Raw genomic sequence first — 21,810 nt, forward strand, 5'->3', positions numbered from 1 at the left:
AAAGTGTCAAATTAAATCACTGCTCTTCGTTCATGCCAAGTCAAGTACGAATCCCGTAGCGGGAGATGATGACGCTGCATGGTGTAAGGATTACGGCACGATTTACCAACGGTTCAACGACCAAAATCGATCAAAAAGACATCAAGACCAACAAATATACTATCATAACCTTAAAATAAAACAAATACGTGGAACAGCAAAATTATACTTTAAGATATCATTGCCATGGTAGCAACGAATTTCACACTAAGTTGTTTCCAAATAAATTTCACAAAAAATTCCAAGCTTTGGAGGCGTTTGATTACATACAACCTCCACCCCACCAATCAATGGTTTCACTATACGAAGTCGCGTAGTATATTTCGCGTAGTATACCTTTTGATAAAATAAACGATCGATGAAAGCAACGGAAGATCAAATCCGGAGGTCCTGGGTTCGATTTCGGTCGTGGTCAAAGATTATTTTTCTTTACCTCGAGCCGTCCTCTATTTTCTTACTAGGGCTGACGCTCACTAGGATTCATCTAGTTTTACTTTGCACTCTACCTGAGACATTACAGAGGTGATTCTCTGATTTATTATACTGTTGTGTACTTATTTCAAGCGGCACAACATTCATTTGCTATTAACAATAATTTGGGAAGCCGGATCAGTGGATCATCTTTGTCCATCATTCTTATACATTTGTATAAAGCCGAAAACGCGTATTGTAAAGTATTAATCAGGGACCTAATTTGCTTTACTTGTATTTCTTTACTTTCTCCTTATTTACTTAAAGGACCTAAAAGACACAAGAATCTAAGAAAATCGAGGAGAAATGTTCGGTTTTATACCAAAATTAGTCTGCGAATTTTCTGAAACTCTGGCTAAAGACGGATTGGACGGAAATGGATTACCTCTCTCAAACTCATTAATAATTCAAAAGCCAAAGACAAAGAAAATCATGCACCGTGACGTGTTTGGATATCTGATGAAAAACTCCTCGTTTTTGCATCCTTAATTTCTCCTTCAAAATAGGTTTTTTTGAGAAGTTGTATCAAACACTCGTCACAGTGTTTCATCACAATATCAAAAACCTCGAAGTTCGTCAAAAATACTCCGCTACGCGTCGTATTTTCAACTCTCTTCTCGGTGTTTGATATGTGATGAAACACTGTGTCTCGTGTTTGATATATTACTTGAAAAATGGGCTTACCTTCTTAATTTGTTCAAATGCGTCTTGAACCGACATTGTTAAAAAGCGAATATATTTTTTTCTCTGTTTGAGAACATCATTTTTGATATTTCTCTTTTGCTTCTAGCTTTGATATTAACACAGTTTTGGACCCATGACGTAAAAATCCCAGTAGCGTTGCACATAAAAGAATTTCTCACCAAGTAGAACTTTTATGGCAACCACTCGTCCTTCACCGATGTCCACTCGTTCCTCTCTGGGCTTGGAAAATACTTCTTTCTTTGGTAATTCCCTCATGACTCCTTTGTGAACCTTACCATAAGCACCTCGACCCAGTTCCTCCATGATGGTTACTCGCTTAGGCGTGACTTCTCGTAGCAGCAAAGGAACGATGTTGGATTTCATTCTTAAATGAATCGAAATATATATAAAATTGTATCTAATCTTAGACTTCTTTTGCTTTGGCTATTTAATTGAAGTTCTCTTGTTTGGATTCTTGTGTAGCTCAGGGGCGGATCCAGGAATTTTTGATAGGGGGGGGGGGGGGGGGATCCAGACTTTGATTCAGAAACATTGTTGAAAGTTTATTGAGGCAGATTACTTATCCCCCACACCTCCGAGTGTCCCCCGCCTCCCCAACAAGTTCGCGATTGTTTCAACTCGCTCAACTTTTATAAAAATGGCGAACTATCCAGGAAACAAATTGGCAGGAGTGGCATACAAGTTAAGAAAGAAAGTGAAAAATTCGCTGCCGTGCGTTCACGTTCTCCTTAAAACCTTAAATGTGGTAATTCCACGTTGTGGTTTTGCAGTGGACGACAGAGAACTGTACCAAAATGTAAAATGCACGTGCAGAGCGATTGTTTTTGCTCATTAAACCTATTGTTTTGCGGCTCCGCAAAACAATAGGATAGAGCACATGTTTCTGTGAACGGCGATCTGGCAATAGTGCTTTGCGAGCAGAGCAGAACAGACCTCTAGAGCGTCCCTCCCCCCCCCCCCCCCCCCCCCAAAAGTACATTTTTAATATGCCTGGAATTTAGTTTAATGGTAAAATAATTTTTTTTTAAAATAACCTAATGAATAGTAATATGTTATCTTGTCGATGCAAAAATTTAAGTGTCAAACAAGTAGTAAAAAAACCCAGGGGTCTAATGGGGGTTTGGGGCCGGACCGCCCTGATCCTCACCCTAGATCCGCCACTGCAAAAATACTTATATAACAATTATTCACCGAAATGGAGGTAAATAGTGATGGATATTTTCCGAGCTGCGAAGCGGCGGGGTAAATATCCGTCACTTTCACCGACACTGAACAAGCTGAATAACTAGCCGACCAAAAAGTTATTTTATTTCTGACAATATACCGACAAATGGAATGAAATTTCGCGCGCCGCGCGGTAAGCGATTTCTTATTGTAGAAAGTTCCGTCTCGCTTTCTTGCAAACAAATAAAACTTTTGGAGGCAGTTGTTTAGTTCCTGCAGTGCCATTTCTTCAATTTTTCTGTGAAATACGTCTTGTTGTTGAAACCATGCTGAAAAATATTAGATGTTTCATTGTTTTCATTGTAGTTTTAGTGGTCGGCAGTCTTCGTAAGCAAGGGATTGTATTTTCATTTTTTGCCTTAGAATGTGAGGTTGAAAAAATTAAATAACTTACCTTTTAATGCCGTCAAACCAAACTTTGTTGGCATTTATGTATTTTTTTTTAACAGCGGCCTCGTTTATCGAAATAATTTTCTCTTAAGTAACCGTGGCGAAACAGGAAGCCATCTTGTTTCTCTTCGGCTGCTCGGAGGTGAATAGTACTTGGCTAATCACCTCCGAGCTAGCCAATCAGCGCGCGCGTAAAGCACTATTCACTTGTATGGTGTATACTAATAATTATTATTTGGCCTCATATGCTTTAAGATTCGAAGGAAAAATACTTATATAACCTGGAATTCAATGCAAATTTTATTTCTTTCATTACTTCCAGCTTGAATTAAGCTTTATATGTTAAATAAATATGACAGCGTCCTAGCCTACCTTTCGTGCTTAGTATGTCTGTGTATTTCGTTCTCTTGCCTTCTTCTAAGGTAATTGATTCCCACAATTATCACAGCCACAAGAGCTACAGAAATTCCAGCAATAATTCCAGCTATCTTTGCAGTAACGCTTTTATCTGTTGGAGTACCAATTGTACCTGTCGTAGCATCATTTGTGTTGGTAGTAGTAGCCCTCTTCGCTGAAAAATTTATATAAAAAAAAAAACGTAGCTAGTGTTAAACGGCAAAAACAGAACAATTAAAACTAAGCAACAGACTGGACCATATTAGACAAATGGATAAATAATCTTGAACATGACTGTAAAAGGACGCTATTTTCTTTCTTTTTTTTTTTTCTTTCATTTACCTCCAAAATCTAGAGAAAAACTTTATCTTGTCTCAGCTAGGACACTTTTAACTTGGGTGAAGAATAAACTAATAATTCAAAGTTGCAGGTAGTAGTTGGGGATACTGAATAAATACAAGGTCAAACCTTAGCTTCTTCACTTGTAACGTTTGAATGGATGATCTTAATGTAAATGATTTTCACAGTTTTTTAACACCTCCTTTCAATTTATTACACGAAGTATAATTATAACTTCATCATAAAATAATATCACACCTGTGTTGACTTTTACAAACCAAGAGGTTGACTTTTTACTCTCGGTTTTCAGTTCAATTAACGCAGAGACTGCAATCTCATACTCCTTGTCACAAGTGAGTCGTATGACATGGAAGGTTTTTGTAACTTGGGAAATAGCTATTCGACTCCACTCAGCTTCATTTTCTTGTGAATTCTTTTCTCTGTAATATATCCTGTACTTCGTAAAAGGGCATGCTTGGCGTCGTAGAGGACTCCATGTCAGATTAACATCGCAGCCATTTATTTCCGTTTCTTTGTTATTGATAACAGGAGGTATAGGCTCGCCTAAATAAATGTTAAAGAAAAAATCAACACACTAAGCGTCATTTTTATTCATTATTGATCATTGTTATGGGAACTAGTTGCTTTCCTGGTGCTGACCCCTGGACCCCTTCCTTCAACCTCCCTATGATAACCAATCTTGGCCAGATGCGTTTTCTTTATTTGACCATAGATCACGACCTAAATTAAACAATAGAAACTAGTTTCAAATTGCATACTCTTCATCAACTCTTCTTCTGGTCATTGCAACTGTTCTTTTTTAGAGAAGATTCCAAACAAATCCAGCGCATTCAACCTTACATAACCGATTCATTTCACCTCGTCCTTCTGACTAATGAAACGCATCAAATAAAATTCCTGCCCTCGATTTTTCGTCATTTGCTCGTCATCGATAATTTATGGGATATATTTAAATAATGTCTGAAGTTGTATCCTGAAGAATACTTGGGAAACTCGTGATCTTTCGATGAAAACTAACAGGCCATTTTCGAGTTGCTTTCAACCTCATTGTGAAAGCGAGGCTAAGTGCAAAGTTTTTATTATGAAAATTAGTTTTCATTCATATGCAAAAAAAAAACTAATTTCCATATGAAAAAGTTTTGAACTTAGCATCGCTTTCATGATGAGGTTCCCTGCAACTCGGAAATGGTCTATTAGAAGAAGGCAGCACTGCCGAAACGTCGGTGAACATCAACCGAACTTAATAGCGTTACAATATACCAAAACCTTTTGCATCAAATGGTCTATTAGAGCGAGAACGGGAATCTCCTCAAAATTACCAGGAAATGGACGGCAGTTGAGAAATGAATCTTGATAGTTTTATGGGCCTTGATGAGGTTTTTTTGTTGAAACGATATAGCGATTTTATGGTGCGGGTATCGAAAAAAGTAATAAGAAATTGATTGTTACCTTGAAATATATCTGATATTTCACCCACAGACAAAGCCCTTCCAACAACATAGAGATCCATAACTGAACCAATAAACGACTGTGTTTTTAATTCCCCTATTAATCCGGTCTTGAAAAAATGCGGATTATTTCCGATAATACAGTTCGGCTGCCCATGGACTGACGAAACAAAGAAGTATTCATTCCATTTCTCCCGCAATACTCTTTCAATGCCATTGACGAAGACTTTGATCTTGAACTGCTCACAAGTTACCACTATATGGTTCCAATCACTGACTTTGAAGTTTGCTTTTGTCAGAGTGTTGTAAACAGACAGAAAGACGATGGATTCCTTCATTGCTATGTAAAATATTTTTCCACTGTTTGTCCGGAATGCTATTATAGGCCCATCAACACCATTGGATTTTATCCAAAACGCAATCGTAAAATCACAATTCGTGATGTTTATGTTAGGCACGGTAGCGTAGGAGCTGTTTTGACTAAAGTAGGCGGCCTTGCTGCCAGGACACCAGCCCTCAGTAAAGTTCACAGTACCAAAATATCTATCAAAACAATAACAATAAATGATACCTGTTGTATTGAGAAGGATGTAGATCTCTTAAACAATTGCATGTAAGCTCAATTGCCTCAAAAAAAATTAACGTATTGTTACAGCAATTCAGGGTGTTAACAAAGGAAAGTATAGTAAACCCCGGTTATTACGAACACCGTTGGGACCAGAAAAAAGTGTCTGTATTACAGAGTGTCCTTATTAAGCGGTTAATTTTAAAGAAAATGTATGGAGCGGGAACAAGAAAACTGTCCGTTATAGCGAGTGTTAGTATTCAGGTGGTCTCCGTAGAGCGGGCTTTCACTGTACAAACTGTACACTGCATCATTATTTTTAGGGAAAAATAACATTCGCGAACACTGAACTACAACCATTCGCAAGTCTTTTTCTACATAATGATTCAATTTCAACAATTTGAACTTGATCCTCAAAATTTAAACAACGGTTGTCGAAGTGAATAAGAAAGAATAGAAAAACAACAAGAGAAATACTAAAGGTAACTTATTATACGGTCTCAACTCAATTTCTCAGCTGCTTAAGGAAGTGTTTTCTGTAACGCCAGTGTCCACAGATATATGGACACCCGAACCATTGAACATTTAATTAAAAAAAAAACACAAATTATTTGATTCTTCATTTGCTTACTTTACGTCTGGATCGGAACCATCTAAGAGCCAATGGCTGATTATTCTCTTCCCTAAAAGGAAATCATAACTGGCACATCACGTCCCGTACGTCAAGTGTCCGTTTTACGAAAATAAAAAAAATAGATAAATAATATCAATCTTGGTGATAGTGATTTATAATTACCCAAAAGAAAAGTACCCAATGAGTCTGTAACAGTTTTCTTTTTAAAGATGAAAGTGAATGACAAGAAAACTCAAATGGTGTTAAGTTTGTCAATTTAAAAGAATGTCGTATAAAGGAGTAAGAACACGAAGGCAAACATAGTGTAATGAATTTGATCAAAGATGTACTACATGTCTTCGTTATGCTCCATTTTTGACTGTTTTGTGGGCTGGCCCACTTATCAGAATCGAGCTTCCTGAAATATGGATTCGCTTGAAGGATGTTTGTTGCATCATCTTCATTGACTGTGATGTAAATACAATAAAAGAACAGGATAACAATATTCTTAATATGAAATCTGCGAAAAAGTGCCTAAAATTGAACAGATATGCCCGACGAAACGATATACGATGTAAATGTTATGAAAACCATATTTTATGACGCCAAATCATACCAAAAACATTGTAAATTGGCGTAAATTGACTTCGAATATTTCGTGGTGTTAATAGGAAGCCGCACTTCAACTGAAACACTCAGGCAACTTTCACAACCCTAGCCGAAAAGAAGTCATTTTCCTTGCTATACCACTGTAAAGTTTGTATTATAAAGTTTCCATAAATGAAAAAAGAAACACATAGATTACTTTTTATAATAGGAAACCTTGAGTACCTTTACAGCCATAGAGCTCCATCCTGATTGATATGTGGTTATGCCAAGCTGTTGGTCTGAATCGGATGTAACGAGCTCTGATTGGTTTGTTCAGGTCATGAATAACTATGGTATTCTGGTCTTTGTTTCCAACAAACTCCTAAAAGAAGCAACAAACCATAAAGAATGATTCAAGTTTCTGAAATTATCAAATATTCAGGATTTGTTATCACAATGATAAAGTGTTGTAACCTTAGTTTTCAATTTTGTAGAGTTTTTATCGTTAATTTTAATGTTGGGAGGCCTCTGGCCCCATAAAGATTAGTGGCTGTTTGTCCGCACAGGACAAAGAATCGCCACGTTTGTAGTCAAACATTAGCCCATAGTACGGATTTGTGGATATTTGGACCTTTCATGGAAGAAAGCTCCAACAATATGTAAGTTCTTGCCATATGAAATGTTCAGTTTAGATTAACTGGCATTTATCACTCATTGTTCCATAATATTTGCAATATTTTCTGCGAATCGCAACTCGGAAGCGAACAAGGATCAGGGGTGTAATATGTGGATCTGCCCTTGTGAATTAATTGTGATCTCGATGGTTGGATAAATAAAGCTGAAAAATTTTACGCCTACATAAAGTCTTACTCACTTCAAAAACCTGGCCCTATTTTTTCAAAGTGTGGATAATTTCATCCAGCGGATAAGATTTCAGTATTGGCTGGAGTACATTTTACCCGTTGGATAGCGATTTATTCAATAGTTAACGTTATTCGCTCCTTAAAAGTCTGGGCTTACATAATTCTAGCGTTAATTGAAGTGTATTTCTTTTTAAAACTCGTTTTTACGACGAAAACGTGTATGATACCTTGTTTTCATTTTGTCCTGGTTCGCTGTAGTACTGGAAGTTAAAGCCATCGTAACTGTACTGCAGTTTGTATTTCGTCACCCACTGGCTCTTAGCGTTACTTCCTTGTGTTGCCACACGTTTTACTATAGTTTGCTGATTTCCAAAATCAACCTGGAGCCATTGACTGACATCATTTATAAGGGCTGACCACGATCCGCCATTGTTCGAAGCCGCCTTAAGTTGCAATCTGCCTTTGCTGGAAGCATGATTAGCATCCAATTGTGTAGAGGCCCTGATTTGTTCGTCAGCGATAGCATTATCTTCCATGCCGAGAGCTTTCCAACATTCTGGTAATTGAAGCAAATGCTAAGAATTATAAGCCTTTAAAGAAATGCATAATAAATTCATCCGCATTCAAAAGTAAGATGCTTAGTCGTTCAATCTAATTTTCTGGTAAGAAGCATGGAAATGGTAAATTTGTTCTGCATCTTTATATTCATATCAGTAAGGGTTATCAAAGATTAAGTTGCACGTCGTGCATAGCGTTGAAAGGTAATGAATTACATTGCATGTTTGGAAGTTTGGCACTTAAATTTTGATTTTACTTTGTCATTACTCAATAGTGTAGGGTAAAGGAATGTGAGATTTAAAAAGGATGGCAAGAGAGATAGACTCTTAACGTTACCTTGAATAACAGCAACTCAGTACAAACCGTTACAGCTGACTGTGCTGACATCCTCGCTCCAGGATCCCCAAAATCCGCGCCTTATAGAGGCAGGACCACTGAGATGGTAACCACTGGAGCAATTAAAAGTACAAGTTGATCCATAATCTTGATTTAATATGAGACACCGTGGAGGATAAATATGCACACCATTCTTCAGAGTAATATTTTTACAAGTAGACACTAGTGAAGCTTTGAGAAAGAAAAGAAGAAAAACAAAGTAACTACTTGATTGGTCAGAAGGATGTAGCTACTAGGTAAAACAGAATCTTTGATGTTCCCCCGGGAAAAGGCGATAACTTACGAATGAAGACTACATGTAGTGATAGTAAACAATATGACATTTAATTCCAGAATGATTGGGTTCAAGCGGACATATGGAGGAGTCAGGAAATATGTTTCATTGAAAACACAAAGCGAGAAAAGATCTTTATCTCAAATATAGGTGGACGGTTACAAAAGCTTTGCTGTAAGTCAAGCTTAAACACATTCAAAAATAGAGAAAGTGCGATATTATTTAAAAAATAAATTGAACTCCAACGGTCACAAAATCGCGTTTTCGACTGAATGCTCCTAAAGCAATTAGAATAAAAATAAAACTGCTATTTTGCATGGCCAGCCAGAGTGCGACAATTTCGAATGAGAAAATTTTAGGTTGCTTATTTTAAGTTATTTCATATTTGTTACCTCTCTGCCAAAAGAATTTGATGCAACAACTATTAGCGATAATTATAATTAACAAAAAAAAAATAGCAAATAAATAATAATTGTTAACTAAATCTATTGCTGGATGAAAATTGAATATGAGGATTACACTTTCTGGAGACTCGCCAGTCTTATTATAAACCTATTTAAAGTCCCGTATGATGCAAGGTGTTAAAATAGTCGTTAAAACTACTAACCCACATACCTAGCAGGGTTAATTATTCAGGAATATTTAGTTCGGCTTAATCGTCCTAGATTGTGGAACACCAAAAAATAGTCACTTATGGCTTGGATACTTGAAACTTTTATAATGCACATCTAGCGCTTGACTGGATATCGAAAGGCATTAGTGGCATATACCTTGTGACTTATAAGCTTTACTGGTGAATGATTACAAATTAACTTTAACAGAAAATAATAAGAAGTGTGAACTAAATATATTGAATAAATACTCGGCAACTGAAAACAACTACCTTTAGAAATGACTATAACTGTTAGTTTGAATGACCTCTCACTTACGACTGATTTCACAAATGGGGCGGAAAGAAGTTCTGCAGGGCCAGTCATGCCATTTTTGTCCAGCCTTGGTTGCTACACAATCTTCTGTGCCTCCCACGTCTCTGTTAGGTTGGTCACTGCCCCAGTTTGTGTAATTAGTGAGTGATCCGTCAATCCAAAGCCATCTGGAGCCGTTTGTCGGATCCCTGTGCAAAGCAATCCACGCCCAGTCTTGAATTCTTGAGGAAACTGCCTCAACATTGGCTTGTGAATTCAAAATTGCAAGGTTTGTTCCGAATGCTGCGCAGAAGGATTTAGCAGCGTTCCATCCCATTGTCTCGGAAAATTTTTTAAAGCAAGATCCGTGAAAACCCGGAAGCCAACCCGTTGGGCATAGGGCTGCAAGGAAATGTAAAATAAAGCAAGTAAATGCAATACACAATACAACACAATGCGTGCAATACGACGCCACGTCATGCCATGCCATGCAATGCAATGGTGGCTTTAGATAGTCAGGAGACTACAAGAGTGAAAGATACAAAGCTAGAACATCTAGCTATAGAGTAGTTTTTTAAACTAGCCAAGTTCGATATAACTCGAAAGTATCAGCTTAATAGGACTTATAACTTTTTTATGATAGCGTGCACGTACTTCACTTGGTGAACCTAAAGCGCTTTGCCGCCGAGTTGATCGCTTAATTTTACGAAAACATCGCTGCTTTTAATTTTTCTTTCGAGACCGAAGCCTTGTTAGTGCATCATCTAAAAAATAGGCATGTGTCCGGTAAAAATGGATGCCACTGGCTTTCGAGCACAGCCAGTGTGCGACAATTTGGAATGAGAAAATTTTAGGTTATTTATTTTAAGTTATTTCATATTTGTTACTTCTCTGCCAAAGAAGTAAATGCAATAATTATTAGCGATAATGATAAGCAACAATAGATAAATAAATAAATAAATAAATAAATAAATAAATAAAAATAATTATTAGCGAAATCAAGAGAGGATGAAGGTACCTTCATCCTCTCTTGGCGAAATCTATTTATAAAACTATTCACACTGCATACATTAAAGTGACGCATATAAGATCAACACGTGTGAATAAATTATCACTTTGGCTCAACTGCAGCGCAGTTCGGTTGTGCTCCAGTTCGTGTCGCTCGAATAGTTGGAATCTCCTTGCCTCGTGTTATTGCTTTACTTGGATGGCGAATGTACAATACCCCGGCCCGGTTCGTGGTCGTCTGAGACCTATACAAGTGGATGAATTGCAAGCGGGCGCGGAACAAGCGGCCCAAGATGGTCAAGTGCCTCGTGGAGACGTAGAAGTTTTGCCGGCGCCAGTTCAACCTCCTCAACCGGCTGAAAACCAGGGCGCTCAAATTGTTGTGGGCCAGGCTATCTTACCTGCTCAAGCCCAACAGTTTCCACCGGCGCAAGTTCCAGCCCAACAAATTCCGCCGGCGCAAGCTCCAGCCCAACAGATTCCGCCGGCGCAAGTTCCAGCCCAACAAATTCCGCCGGCGCAAGTTCCAGTGGCTCCACAAGAAGCTATGCACGTGGAACCAACTCAAGGAGAGCTTGAGGTAAATGCGTTTCGTTTACATGTATTTAGTTTCGTGTTGTATGGGGTTTTTCATTATTTTTCGGGGTTTTTTCCCCGCTCAGTTTGTCCGCGTTTGCCGGTTAGTTGGTTGTGAGCAGCTCTAGTGTATTAAATTTGGACCTTGGCGGGTTTAATGGAGTGAATGCTTCATTAGCGGCTTTCGCGAATTGTGTTTTTCTCTCAATTGTTGTCGAGAATTTATATGCAACACTCAGATGGGGCGGGAACTTACCGTTCACTTATGTGCGTGTCTTTACTGTATAGAGGTGAAATTTTGTAACTCAGGATAACGCGAATGAGCTATGGGGTGTGAGTTCACCAAAAAAAAAAAAAAAAAAAAGAAAGAGCAATGGGGCGAGAGTTCGCCATGAGAAATAGAAAGTGATGGGGCGTGAGTTCGCCATGAAAATAGAAAAGAGAAGTGATGGGGCGAGAGTTCGCCATGAGAAATAGGGAAGGGGATGGGGCGAGAGTTCGCCATGAGAAATAGGAAAAAGTGATGGGGCGAGAGTTCGCTATGAGAAATAGAACAAAGTGATGGGGCGAGAGTTCGCCATGAGAAAAGAAAAGGAAAGTGATGAGGTGAGAATTCACTTTGAAAATTGAAAAAAGGAGAAAGAAATGTATGAGAATTCTCCATGAAAATAAAAAGGGAAAGAAATGGGCGAGAGCTCGCCTTAGGACAGATGGGGGTGTTCCCCATACAATAAATAAATAGAAATGAAATCGGAAAATAATAAAAAAAGAAATAAATAAAAAATGGAAAATGGAAAAGGGAAATTCGAGTCTTTCGGCAATGCAGTGAAAGTTTTCGATAATGCAATGAAAATCTGTGTTTTTTCTGTAATGCAATGGGGCGAAAGTTCGCTACAACAAAAGAAACTTCGTGAGTTGATGTTCGTATAATCTGACTCTTCCCTTTATCTGCTCTCCTAGACTCTAAAGAAAAAGTTTGGTGATTTACAAAAGTCCCTTGAGGAGTTGACGAAACTCTCTGTGGCCTTTGTGATAAGGAAGATGCTCGATTATGCGGCACGGCCGCTTTCAGAGTTTAACAAGTACGAGGCGATTGATATTCTGGAGACCCTTCAGAATACCTCCAGGGATAATCAGGATGACAAACGCGATTTCTACCGCCTTGTGTACCAGACAGCCAGGGCAAAGGTAGACCTCCCAAAGGAACATTTTCGCGCTTTGGTTCTGCGCCTCCTCGGGGACAAAGACCATACGAAAGTGTACGAGGCGGTTGCGAAGGTGGAGAAAGCGATGACTGGGAGAAGCCCGTCGTCTGAATCTTCTTACCGTGAACGTAGTGATGCCCCATATAGAGGTCGTGGCTGGAGAAGTGGCGCTCCCGTCCAATGTTATTTTTGTGGAAAGTATGGCCACATTATGGCAAGGTGTTATGCAAGGAGGGGTGCACAGCAGAGGCCCTCAGCAACCCGAGGTCGTGCTAAAGATAACAAGTTCTAATAGGTGTACTAAACCACTGAAGCGCATGAAAGGGAAACAAGTTGTAATAACAGTGATAATCATGTTAATAACAAGTTCAATGAGTGCAATAAACATTTGAAACTTGCCCGGTTTTTTCGATTTGATGCGATTCTTAAGTGGTATTCGGTTAGCATCGCCTTTACAAGGGTAGGTGGAGGGATCAGTAACACTTGCCTGTAACATTTATTTGTCTTTCCCTTCTGTTCTCGCACATTGTTTTTTCTTTTTTTTACCTGTACTGTAGTCACAGAGAGTTGAGAGTTTTGAAAACAGGGTATCTCAAAACCCTCCCGGTCATACTGGGTCAAGACTGTCCTCTCTCTGCTGGCTTGTACGGGGTTCTTTTAAAAAATCGTTTTTTCCCCTTAGGCAACATTCTGGTCATGGGAAAAAGATGACAACTTTGATAACTTTATCAACAACGTTGGTGATCGCGCAGGTGCGATACAGTGGATAGACGTAAGGGGGAACCCCGTATTGGTCAGCGGTGAGGGGACAGAAAATGACCAGTTGATGCAGAAAACTCGACTAGTTGAGAATGGAGAAATTATCGGCCATGTCGAAGAGTTGCTATTTCGGGATCCTGATACTTTTGTGGCGGGGGAACTTCACAAACGCATAACCCAGTGGGCAGAAATCGCGAAACTTCATCACACCAGGAGGAGGTATTGTCTTGGATTGGGAATAAGGTGTCAATATTCCCATATTTCAAACACTTTAAGGGAACGTTCAAGGGGGAACATTACGATTCCGACCGGCCACCCCACAGATTGTTTAAAATGTATCCTGCCACCCCACAGATTGTTGAAAATGTATCCTGTAAACAGTTTGGGGAGTTTGTCAGGACGACACTTTTAAGTCGTCTAAAAACTGGTGCGATCTCTTTGGTGGGTAAGGTTGGCCAAGTAACCCCGCCTCAAATTGTACTACCGTTGACGGTTGAGCCATCAAAGCCGAGACTGTGTCATGATGCGCGGTACCTAAACTTGTGGATGCTAGAGAAGCCTTTCACCCTGGATAGGGTGACAGATTTGCCTCGGTATGTTTTCAAGGACTCTTATCAGACCGTCCTTGACGACAAATCTGGATACGACCACCTTTTGCTGTCGGAAGAAAGTCGTACATATTTCGGAATCCAGTGGGGTGGTTGGTACTTTACATATAACTCCCTACCGTTTGGCTGGAAGATCTCCCCTTATGTGTATCATTCGACGGGCCTTATGGCGTCTAATTTTCTACGCTCGTTGGGGATCCCATGTCTCCTATATATTGATGATAGGCATAATGGTCAACTCCAGGTGCCACTTAACAAAGGGGAATATGGTACCCTACACTCTGCAGATGAGCGTAATTTGGCGGCGGCCAAATCAGCACTATTTCTCGTGGCGTTTTATTTGGTACGTTTGGGATATTTTCTGGGCCTAACGAAGTCAATCTTAACCCCCCAAAAGATGGCCCCTTATCTTGGCTTTCTCGCGGACTCCAGTAGGGAAGTTTTCCACCTGATCCCGGACAAAAAGCGCAAGTTCCTAGAGCTGATCCGAGAGACATTAGGCTCGAGTTATGTTTCGGTCAAGACACTTCAACGTTTGGTCGGCCAGTGCGTCTCCTTTTCCCTGGCTGTTCCAGCAGCGCGTCTGTTTACTAGAGAGATGTCGGCAGCAATCTCAAGGGGTATGCGCACAATGAAACCAATTGCGATCCGGGGTGCACTGCGCGATGAGATCGCCCATTGGTTATTTCTAGAAGGGTGGGATGACCCTCTACCTTGGCGCGAAGAGAAACACCTTCAGATTTACATAGGAACGGATGCCTCCCGAACTGGATGGGGTGGGGTCATCTCTACGCTTGTGAAGCAGGAGGCATCTGATTATTGGTCAAAGGATGAGATGATGCTGGATATCGCGACAAGGGAAGCCATAGCAGTGGATAAGGTCTTACAAGCCTTTAAACATCTTGTCAAAGATTGTCGCGTCGATGTCATGATTGACAACCAGGCAGTCATGCATGCGTGGACTAATCAAGGCGGCAAAAGTCATGATTTGAACGAGGCTATCAAGGCATTATTTTTTTTTACCACTGTGGACCAGAATCTATTATTACGCATGTTGTACGTCCCGTCACCGGAAAACCCGGCGGATCCCCCTTCTCGCAGGCTATCTTCTTTGGACTACACATTAACACCGGAGACCTGGAGTGAGGTACAACGGGTCTTTGGCGGTCTGAATGGCCACTCCTGTGATTTGATGGCCCTAGATTCAAATGCTATGACTGACAAACAAGGGAATCATCTTCCCCATTTTACGCCGTGGCCCCTCGCCAGGTTCGATTGGGGTGAATCTGTTTGCACAAGATTTGACAAAGTTCTCTTCTGTTATGCAGCGTCCATATGTTTTCCCGCCAAATGTCTTAGTCGGCCCAGTCTTGCGTTTTCTTCAGTCTTACCGACAGCCATGCACGCTTGTGGTTTTGGATACATACCCAAGGAAGTATTGGTGGCCGTTTTTACAACGTATCTCCAGAAAAACGCAAAAGATGGCAGATCTAGGTGATTCGCATGCTTTGTTAATCCCTACGAAGGAAGGTTGGAACAATGAAGTCAAGATCTCAGGGGAACTGTGGGCTTTTCAGATAGCTTTTGAGTAGAACTCATAGCAGTGACATTGCTTTAGAATTGCTTGTAAATATTTAACTGGACTGGGGAAGCCCCGACATGTGGGGGGATCCCTCGTTAGAGTCATAAGCTGTTTTTTCTTTTTCTTCTTTGTCTTGAATAAATCCAATGTAATAACTATAACATGTAGGAAATAAAACGTTCCTTTCATAGACTACAAACGTCTCGCCTTTCTTTCCCCTTAGGAACTTCCTGTTGTTGCTAAGTTGTTTACGCTATCCGTCAGATCCCCGACTTGTTCCCATGCAAATGACCAGGATTTTAGATTCTGTCAAAGGTGTGGCCATAATCGGAAAGTCTTGACAAAAGCAAATGTCAAAAAAGTTAACGTCGATTTGGAGTGCATTGATCAACGTTTACGGCAGCTAATGGACTTTGACCGTGCTACTAGCTATGCTAAACAGAAAGACTCGTTACAAAAAGAGTTTGAAAGCTTTCTGGCCTCACTCCCGGGACATGTCACTTTGGCCACTGTGACCCCGCGTGATGTTTATCGTTTCCTTATTTTTAGTGGAGATCGGCCAGGGGATTTGGGACAGATTAAGGTTCCTGAAATCCTTCGTTTCCCCAATGATGACGGGCTCCTCTTTAACGACATTTGGGGGAAGACGTTGAGGGATGGGGATGAAAATGTGTTTGGGGTTAGAAGAAATGCGCAAGCGGAAATCTGCCCTATTCGAGGCATTGAGTGCTACATCGAAGTGACTCGTGATATGAGGGTAGATTTAACGTGTGGCTACCTTTTCCGCCCAGTTGCACCAGATTTGGGTATAAAAGACGCCCCCTTTTCCTCCTCCGCAGCCGAATCACGGTTAAAGAGCTATCTTAAAGAAATGAGTGCGGATAACGGTGAGACGCTCCACGGTTTCCGGTCAGGCTGTGCAATTACCCTGGCCCTTACCGGTGCGGACCTGGCTGAAATCATGGATCACGTGGGATGGTCAAGGCGCCACACGGCGTTGTACTACATGCAACTAGCGAAAGTTTTAAATCCAGCAGGGGCCTCGGCAAGGCTCGCCTCGAGTGTTGGCTCCGAGCCATCTGCCTCCTGGCAAAACATTAATGAGCTAAAACGTTTAGTGTGTGCCTTCCCCGCAACCAATCAGTGGAAAAGAACCTACGCAGAAGAGTGCCTGTGAGGTACGATGAAAATCTACCTCCCAGAGTTAGGGAATTGGATCGGGGTTTAGTTTTGGGGAGTTATGATTTGGTTCAGGAGGAGGGATGCCTCTCTTTGACGGTCCAACGTTGGTCTCCTTAGGTGGCTGTTTAGTATTGGGGAGGAGCCCATCGTTGACCAGGTAGATAGAAACAGACTTAGTGACATTAAGTAACAGGAGCCAAATTTATCCCCAATCTTATTGCGGTACGACAATGGATGCAGTGTTTGATAGTTTACTATTCACACTGCATACATTAAAGTGATGCATATAAGATCAACACGTGTGAATAAATTATCACTTTGGCTCAACTGCAGCACGGGGAGGGATCGTGCGGGTACGGGGCGACGAGGTGCTTACGGGCAAGCCCTGGGAACTAATGCTAGACTAGTTATCTTTCCCTCCCTCCCACCCTTACTTTTCTTTTTCCCACACTGTGACCGTTGTCGCGTCGCCAAATTTATCCCCAATCTCATTGCGGTACGACAATGGATGCAGTGTTGGATAGTTTACTATTTAAAGTCCCGTTTGATGCAAGGTGTTAAAATAGTCGTTAAAACTACTAACCCACATACCTAGCAGGGTTAATTATTCAGGAATATTTAGTTCGGCTTAATCTTCCTAGATTGTGGAACACCAAAGAATAGTCACTTATGGCTTGGATACTTGAAACTTTTATAATGCACATCTAGCACTTGACTGGATATCGAAAGGCATTAGTGGCATATACCTTGTGACTTATAAGCTTTACTGGTGAATGATTACAAATTAACTTTAACAGAAAATAATGAGAAGTGTGAACTAAATATATTGAATAAATACTCGGCAACTGAAAACAACTACCTTTAGAAATGACTATAACTGTTAGTTTGAATGACCTCTCACTTACGACTGATTTCACAAATGGGGCGGAAAGAAGTTCTGCAGGGCCAGTCATGCCATTTTTGTCCAGCCTTGGTTGCTACACAATCTTCTGTGCCTCCCACGTCACTGTTAGGTTGGTCACTGCCCCAGTTTGTGTAATTAGTGGGTGATCCGTCAATCCAAAGCCATCTGGAGCCGTTTGTCGGATCCCTGTGCAAAGCAATCCACGCCCAGTCTTGAATTCTTGAGGAAACTGCCTCAACATTGGCTTGTGAATTCAAAATTGCAAGGTTTGTCCCTAATGCTGCGCAGAAGGATTTAGCAGCGTTCCATCCCATTGTCTCGGAAAAATTTTTAAAGCAAGATCCGTGAAAACCCGGAAGCCAACCCGTTGGGCATAGGGCTGCAAGGAAATGTAAAATAAAGCAAGTAAATGCAATACACAATACAACACAATGCGTGCAATACGACGCCACGTCATGCCATGCCATGCAATGCAATGGTGGCTTTAGATAGTCAGGAGACTACAAGAGTGAAAGATACAAAGCTAGGACATCTAGAGTAGTTTTTTAAACTAGCCAAGTTCGATATAACTCGAAAGTACCAGCTTAATAGGACTTATAACTTTTTTATGATAGCGTGCACGTACTTCACTTGGTGAACCTAAAGCGCTTTGCCGCCGAGTTGATCGCTTAATTTTACGAAAACATCGCTGTTTTTTTCTTTCGAGACCAAAGCCATGTTGGTGCATCATCTGAAAAACAGGCATGTGTCCGGTAAAAATGGATGCCACTGGCTTTCGAGCACAGCCAGTGTGCGACCATTTGGAATGAGAAAATTTTAGGTTATTTATTTTAAGTTATTTCATATTTGTTACTTCTCTGCCAAAGAAGTAAATGCAATAATTATTAGCGATAATGATAAGCAACAATAAATAAATAAATAAATAAATAAATAAATAAATAAAAATAATTATTAACGAAATCTATTTATAAAACTATTTAAAGTCCCGTTTGATGCAAGGTGTTAAAATAGTCGTTAAAACTACTAACCCACATACCTAGCAGGGTTAATTATTCAGGAATATTCAGTTTGGCTTAATCTTCCTAGATTGTGGAACACCAAAGAATAGTCACTTATGGCTTGGATACTTGAAACTTTTACAATGCACATCTAGCGCTTGACTGGATATCGAAAGGCATTAGTGGCATATACCTTGTGACTTATAAGCTTTACTGGTGAATGATTACAAATTAACTTTAACAGAAAATAATAAGAAGTGTGAACTAAATATATTGAATAAATACTCGGCAACTGAAAACAACTACCTTTAGAAATGACTATAACTGTTAGTTTGAATGACCTCTCACTTACGACTGATTTCACAAATGGGGCGGAAAGAAGTTCTGCAGGGCCAGTCATGCCATTTTTGTCCAGCCTTGGTTGCTACACAATCTTCTGTGCCTCCCACGTCACTGTTAGGTTGGTCACTGCCCCAGTTTGTGTAATTAGTGGGTGATCCGTCAATCCAAAGCCATCTGGAGCCGTTTGTCGGATCCCTGTGCAAAGCAATCCACGCCCAGTCTTGAATTCTTGAGGAAACTGCCTCAACATTGGCTTGTGAATTCAAAATTGCAAGGTTTGTCCCTAATGCTGCGCAGAAGGATTTAGCAGCATTCCATCCCATTGTCTCGGAAAAATTTTTAAAGCAAGATCCGTGAAAACCCGGAAGCCAGCCCGTTGGGCATAGGGCTGCAAGGAAATGTAAAATAAAACAAGTAAATGCAATACACAATACAACACAATGCGTGCAATGCGAAGCCACGTCATGTTATGCCATGCAATGCAATGGTGGCTTTAGATGGTCAGGAGAGTGAAAGATACAAAGCTAGAACATCTAGAGTAGTTTTTTAAGCTAGCCAAGTTCGATATAAACGTTCTACCCGTTAAACTAAACTGGATGGTAAACGATGAATTGAAAGAATTAACTCGAAAGTACCGGCTTAATGGGACTTATAACTTTTTTATGATAGCGTGAACGTACTTCACTTGGTGAACCTAAAGCGCTTTGCCGCCGAGTTGATCGCTTAATTTTACGAAAACATCGCTGCTTTTTTCTTTCGTGACCGAAGCCATGTTGTTACATGATCTGAAAAACTGGCATGTGCCCAGTAGAAATGGATGCCACTGGCTTTTGAGCACAGCCAGAGTGCGACAATTTCGAATGAGAAAATTTTAGGTTATTTATTTTAAGTTACTTCATATTTGTTACTTCTCTGCCAAAGAAGTTAATGCAATAATTATTAGCGATAATGATCAGCAACTTTGAATAAATAAATAAATAAATAAATAAATAAATAAATAATAATTTTTAGCGAAATTGAGGATTACATTTTATGGAGAGTCGTCAGTCTTATTATCAATTTATTTAAAGTCCCGTATGATGCAAGGTGTTGAAATAGTCGTTAAAACTACTAAGTAAACCCACCGCATACCTAGCAGGGTTAAATATTTAACAATTATTCCATGAGCGCGCGTTGGATATGAGATGGTAAATAGTCAACGAGACGCGTAGCGCCGAGTTGGCTATAACCAGTCTCATATCCAACAAGCGCGAATGGAATAATTGTTTATTACATTCTCCCCGTTTGGGTATTGATGTTAAAGTTTAAAGAATTTTATTTTATGTAAAAATTTCTTTTAAATTAAACCGACCGGATGTTGAGGCAACTTCCGGCCATGACACGCGCAGCTCATTGATTGAAAAATCGCAAGCGAAGTAGATCGGACACAGCCGGACATCTCAAATTCAAGAAACTTTCAAGTGTACGAGTAACAACGTTTCTGAGACAAGCATTCATGTGGTTTTGAAGTTCCAGCTGATCGAGAAGCGTAATAGTTGTGCACATATAAGCAAATATTTGCTGTGTGGTGCCAAGCGAAGCAAGGGATCAAGGACGGCTTTTTTTTATGCTGAACTGAATTCCTCGCAGACGTTTAAAAACACTTAAGGCAAGCCGAGTCCAAGTGTACGAGGTACCACCTCACTGAGACAAGCAGAGCTTATCGAGAAGCGTAAGAGTTGTGCACATTTGTGCAAATGTTTTGCCGAGGGGTGCCAAGCGACGGAAACGAACATTATGGCCGCCGCTCGTACGGATTCCATGGATGAACTTTTGTAACTGGATTCCTCGTAAATGCGTAGAAACAGAAACGCAGGCATTAAGCTCTTCTTAAGAAGTTTCTTCGATCGATTTAAACCTCTTACCGCCAGGATTTGCAAGCCATCCTGAACTTTTTGAAGGTAACCGGTTGTTATTGTCGTTGTTGTTGTTGTTGTTATGTGATCTAAATCGTAAAATCGTGCAATTTTACTGATTTTAAAGGAAACTTCGGAGATACGTACCATTTAATAGTGTCACGCCGAACTTTGTGGCTTTTGTTGTTGTCATTGTCTGGTATTTCTTTTCTTTCCTTTTTTTTTTCTCCATTTTTCTGAAGAAACTTTCGCTTCCCGCCGAAAAAAAGGTTTTAGCTTAGCGACATCTGGGGCAATCGTTTTCCATATAAAGTCAAACTAGTCGGTATATGAGCTGATAACCGGGATTTAGTGAACCAATCAGAACGTTAGACACGCAATATCCGAGGCTGAGAATTTAATAACCAGGAATATTCAATTTCGCTTATTCGTCCTAGATTGTGGAACACCAAAGAAAAGTCACTTATTGCTTGGATACTTACCTCTAGCGCTTGACTGGAATCATTTAACAATTATTCCATGAGCGCGAGTTGGATATGAGACGGCAAACAGCCAACGAGGCGCGAAGCGGCGAGTTGGCTATAACTAATCTCATATCCAACAAGCGCGAATGGAATAATTGTTTTATTAATTGTCCGCGTTTGGATATTGCTGTGAAGTTTACTGAATTTTATTTTAAGTAAAAATTTCTTTCAAATTAAAACGACCGGATGTTGAGGCAAGTTCCGACCAAAGCGCGCGAAACGTCTGATGACCACATGCCACGCGCAGCTCTTTGCAAACGAAGGTGAATGAAAACTGATCGAAAGCGAAGAAGATCGGACACAGTCGGACATCTCAAATTGAATAAAAGTTTAAATGTACGAGTTACAACCTTTCCAAGACAAGCATAGGCCTTATCACGGTTTTCGACGCCATTTTGACGAGTAGGCAAACAGGCTTGAAATAACAGTGAT

The 21,810-nt window shown here is 40.2% G+C and overlaps 1 protein-coding gene and 1 pseudogene across 2 annotated transcripts in view; one reads left to right on the forward strand and one right to left on the reverse strand.

Annotated features, from left to right (window-relative positions):
• The window catches only part of LOC146459855 (uncharacterized), a 40,772-nt pseudogene that overhangs the window by 14,103 nt on the left and 4,859 nt on the right, over nucleotides 1-21,810 (reverse strand). Inside the window, exons 3-13 of the transcript XR_014857777.1 lie at nucleotides 18,970-19,347; nucleotides 17,621-17,998; nucleotides 9,820-10,197; nucleotides 8,584-8,787; nucleotides 7,890-8,218; nucleotides 7,043-7,181; nucleotides 6,230-6,281; nucleotides 5,035-5,576; nucleotides 3,823-4,128; nucleotides 3,202-3,400; nucleotides 1,374-1,579 (exon numbers count right to left, since the gene is read on the reverse strand). The product of XR_014857777.1 is annotated as an uncharacterized LOC146459855 (transcript). The remainder of the gene's footprint in view (nucleotides 1-1,373; nucleotides 1,580-3,201; nucleotides 3,401-3,822; nucleotides 4,129-5,034; nucleotides 5,577-6,229; nucleotides 6,282-7,042; nucleotides 7,182-7,889; nucleotides 8,219-8,583; nucleotides 8,788-9,819; nucleotides 10,198-17,620; nucleotides 17,999-18,969; nucleotides 19,348-21,810) is intronic.
• LOC146459856 (uncharacterized) lies at nucleotides 10,908-12,982 on the forward strand. Its single transcript, XM_085088677.1, has 2 exons — nucleotides 10,908-11,383; nucleotides 12,340-12,982. The coding sequence occupies exons 1-2, from the start codon at nucleotides 11,003-11,005 to the stop codon at nucleotides 12,874-12,876; spliced, it is 918 nt and encodes a 305-aa protein (XP_084944803.1). The 5' UTR covers nucleotides 10,908-11,002; the 3' UTR covers nucleotides 12,877-12,982.

The sequence above is a fragment of the Pavona decussata genome, unplaced genomic scaffold, assembly GCF_977016875.1.
Source record: "Pavona decussata unplaced genomic scaffold, jaPavDecu1.1 SCAFFOLD_215, whole genome shotgun sequence".
NCBI lineage: Eukaryota > Metazoa > Cnidaria > Anthozoa > Scleractinia > Agariciidae > Pavona > Pavona decussata.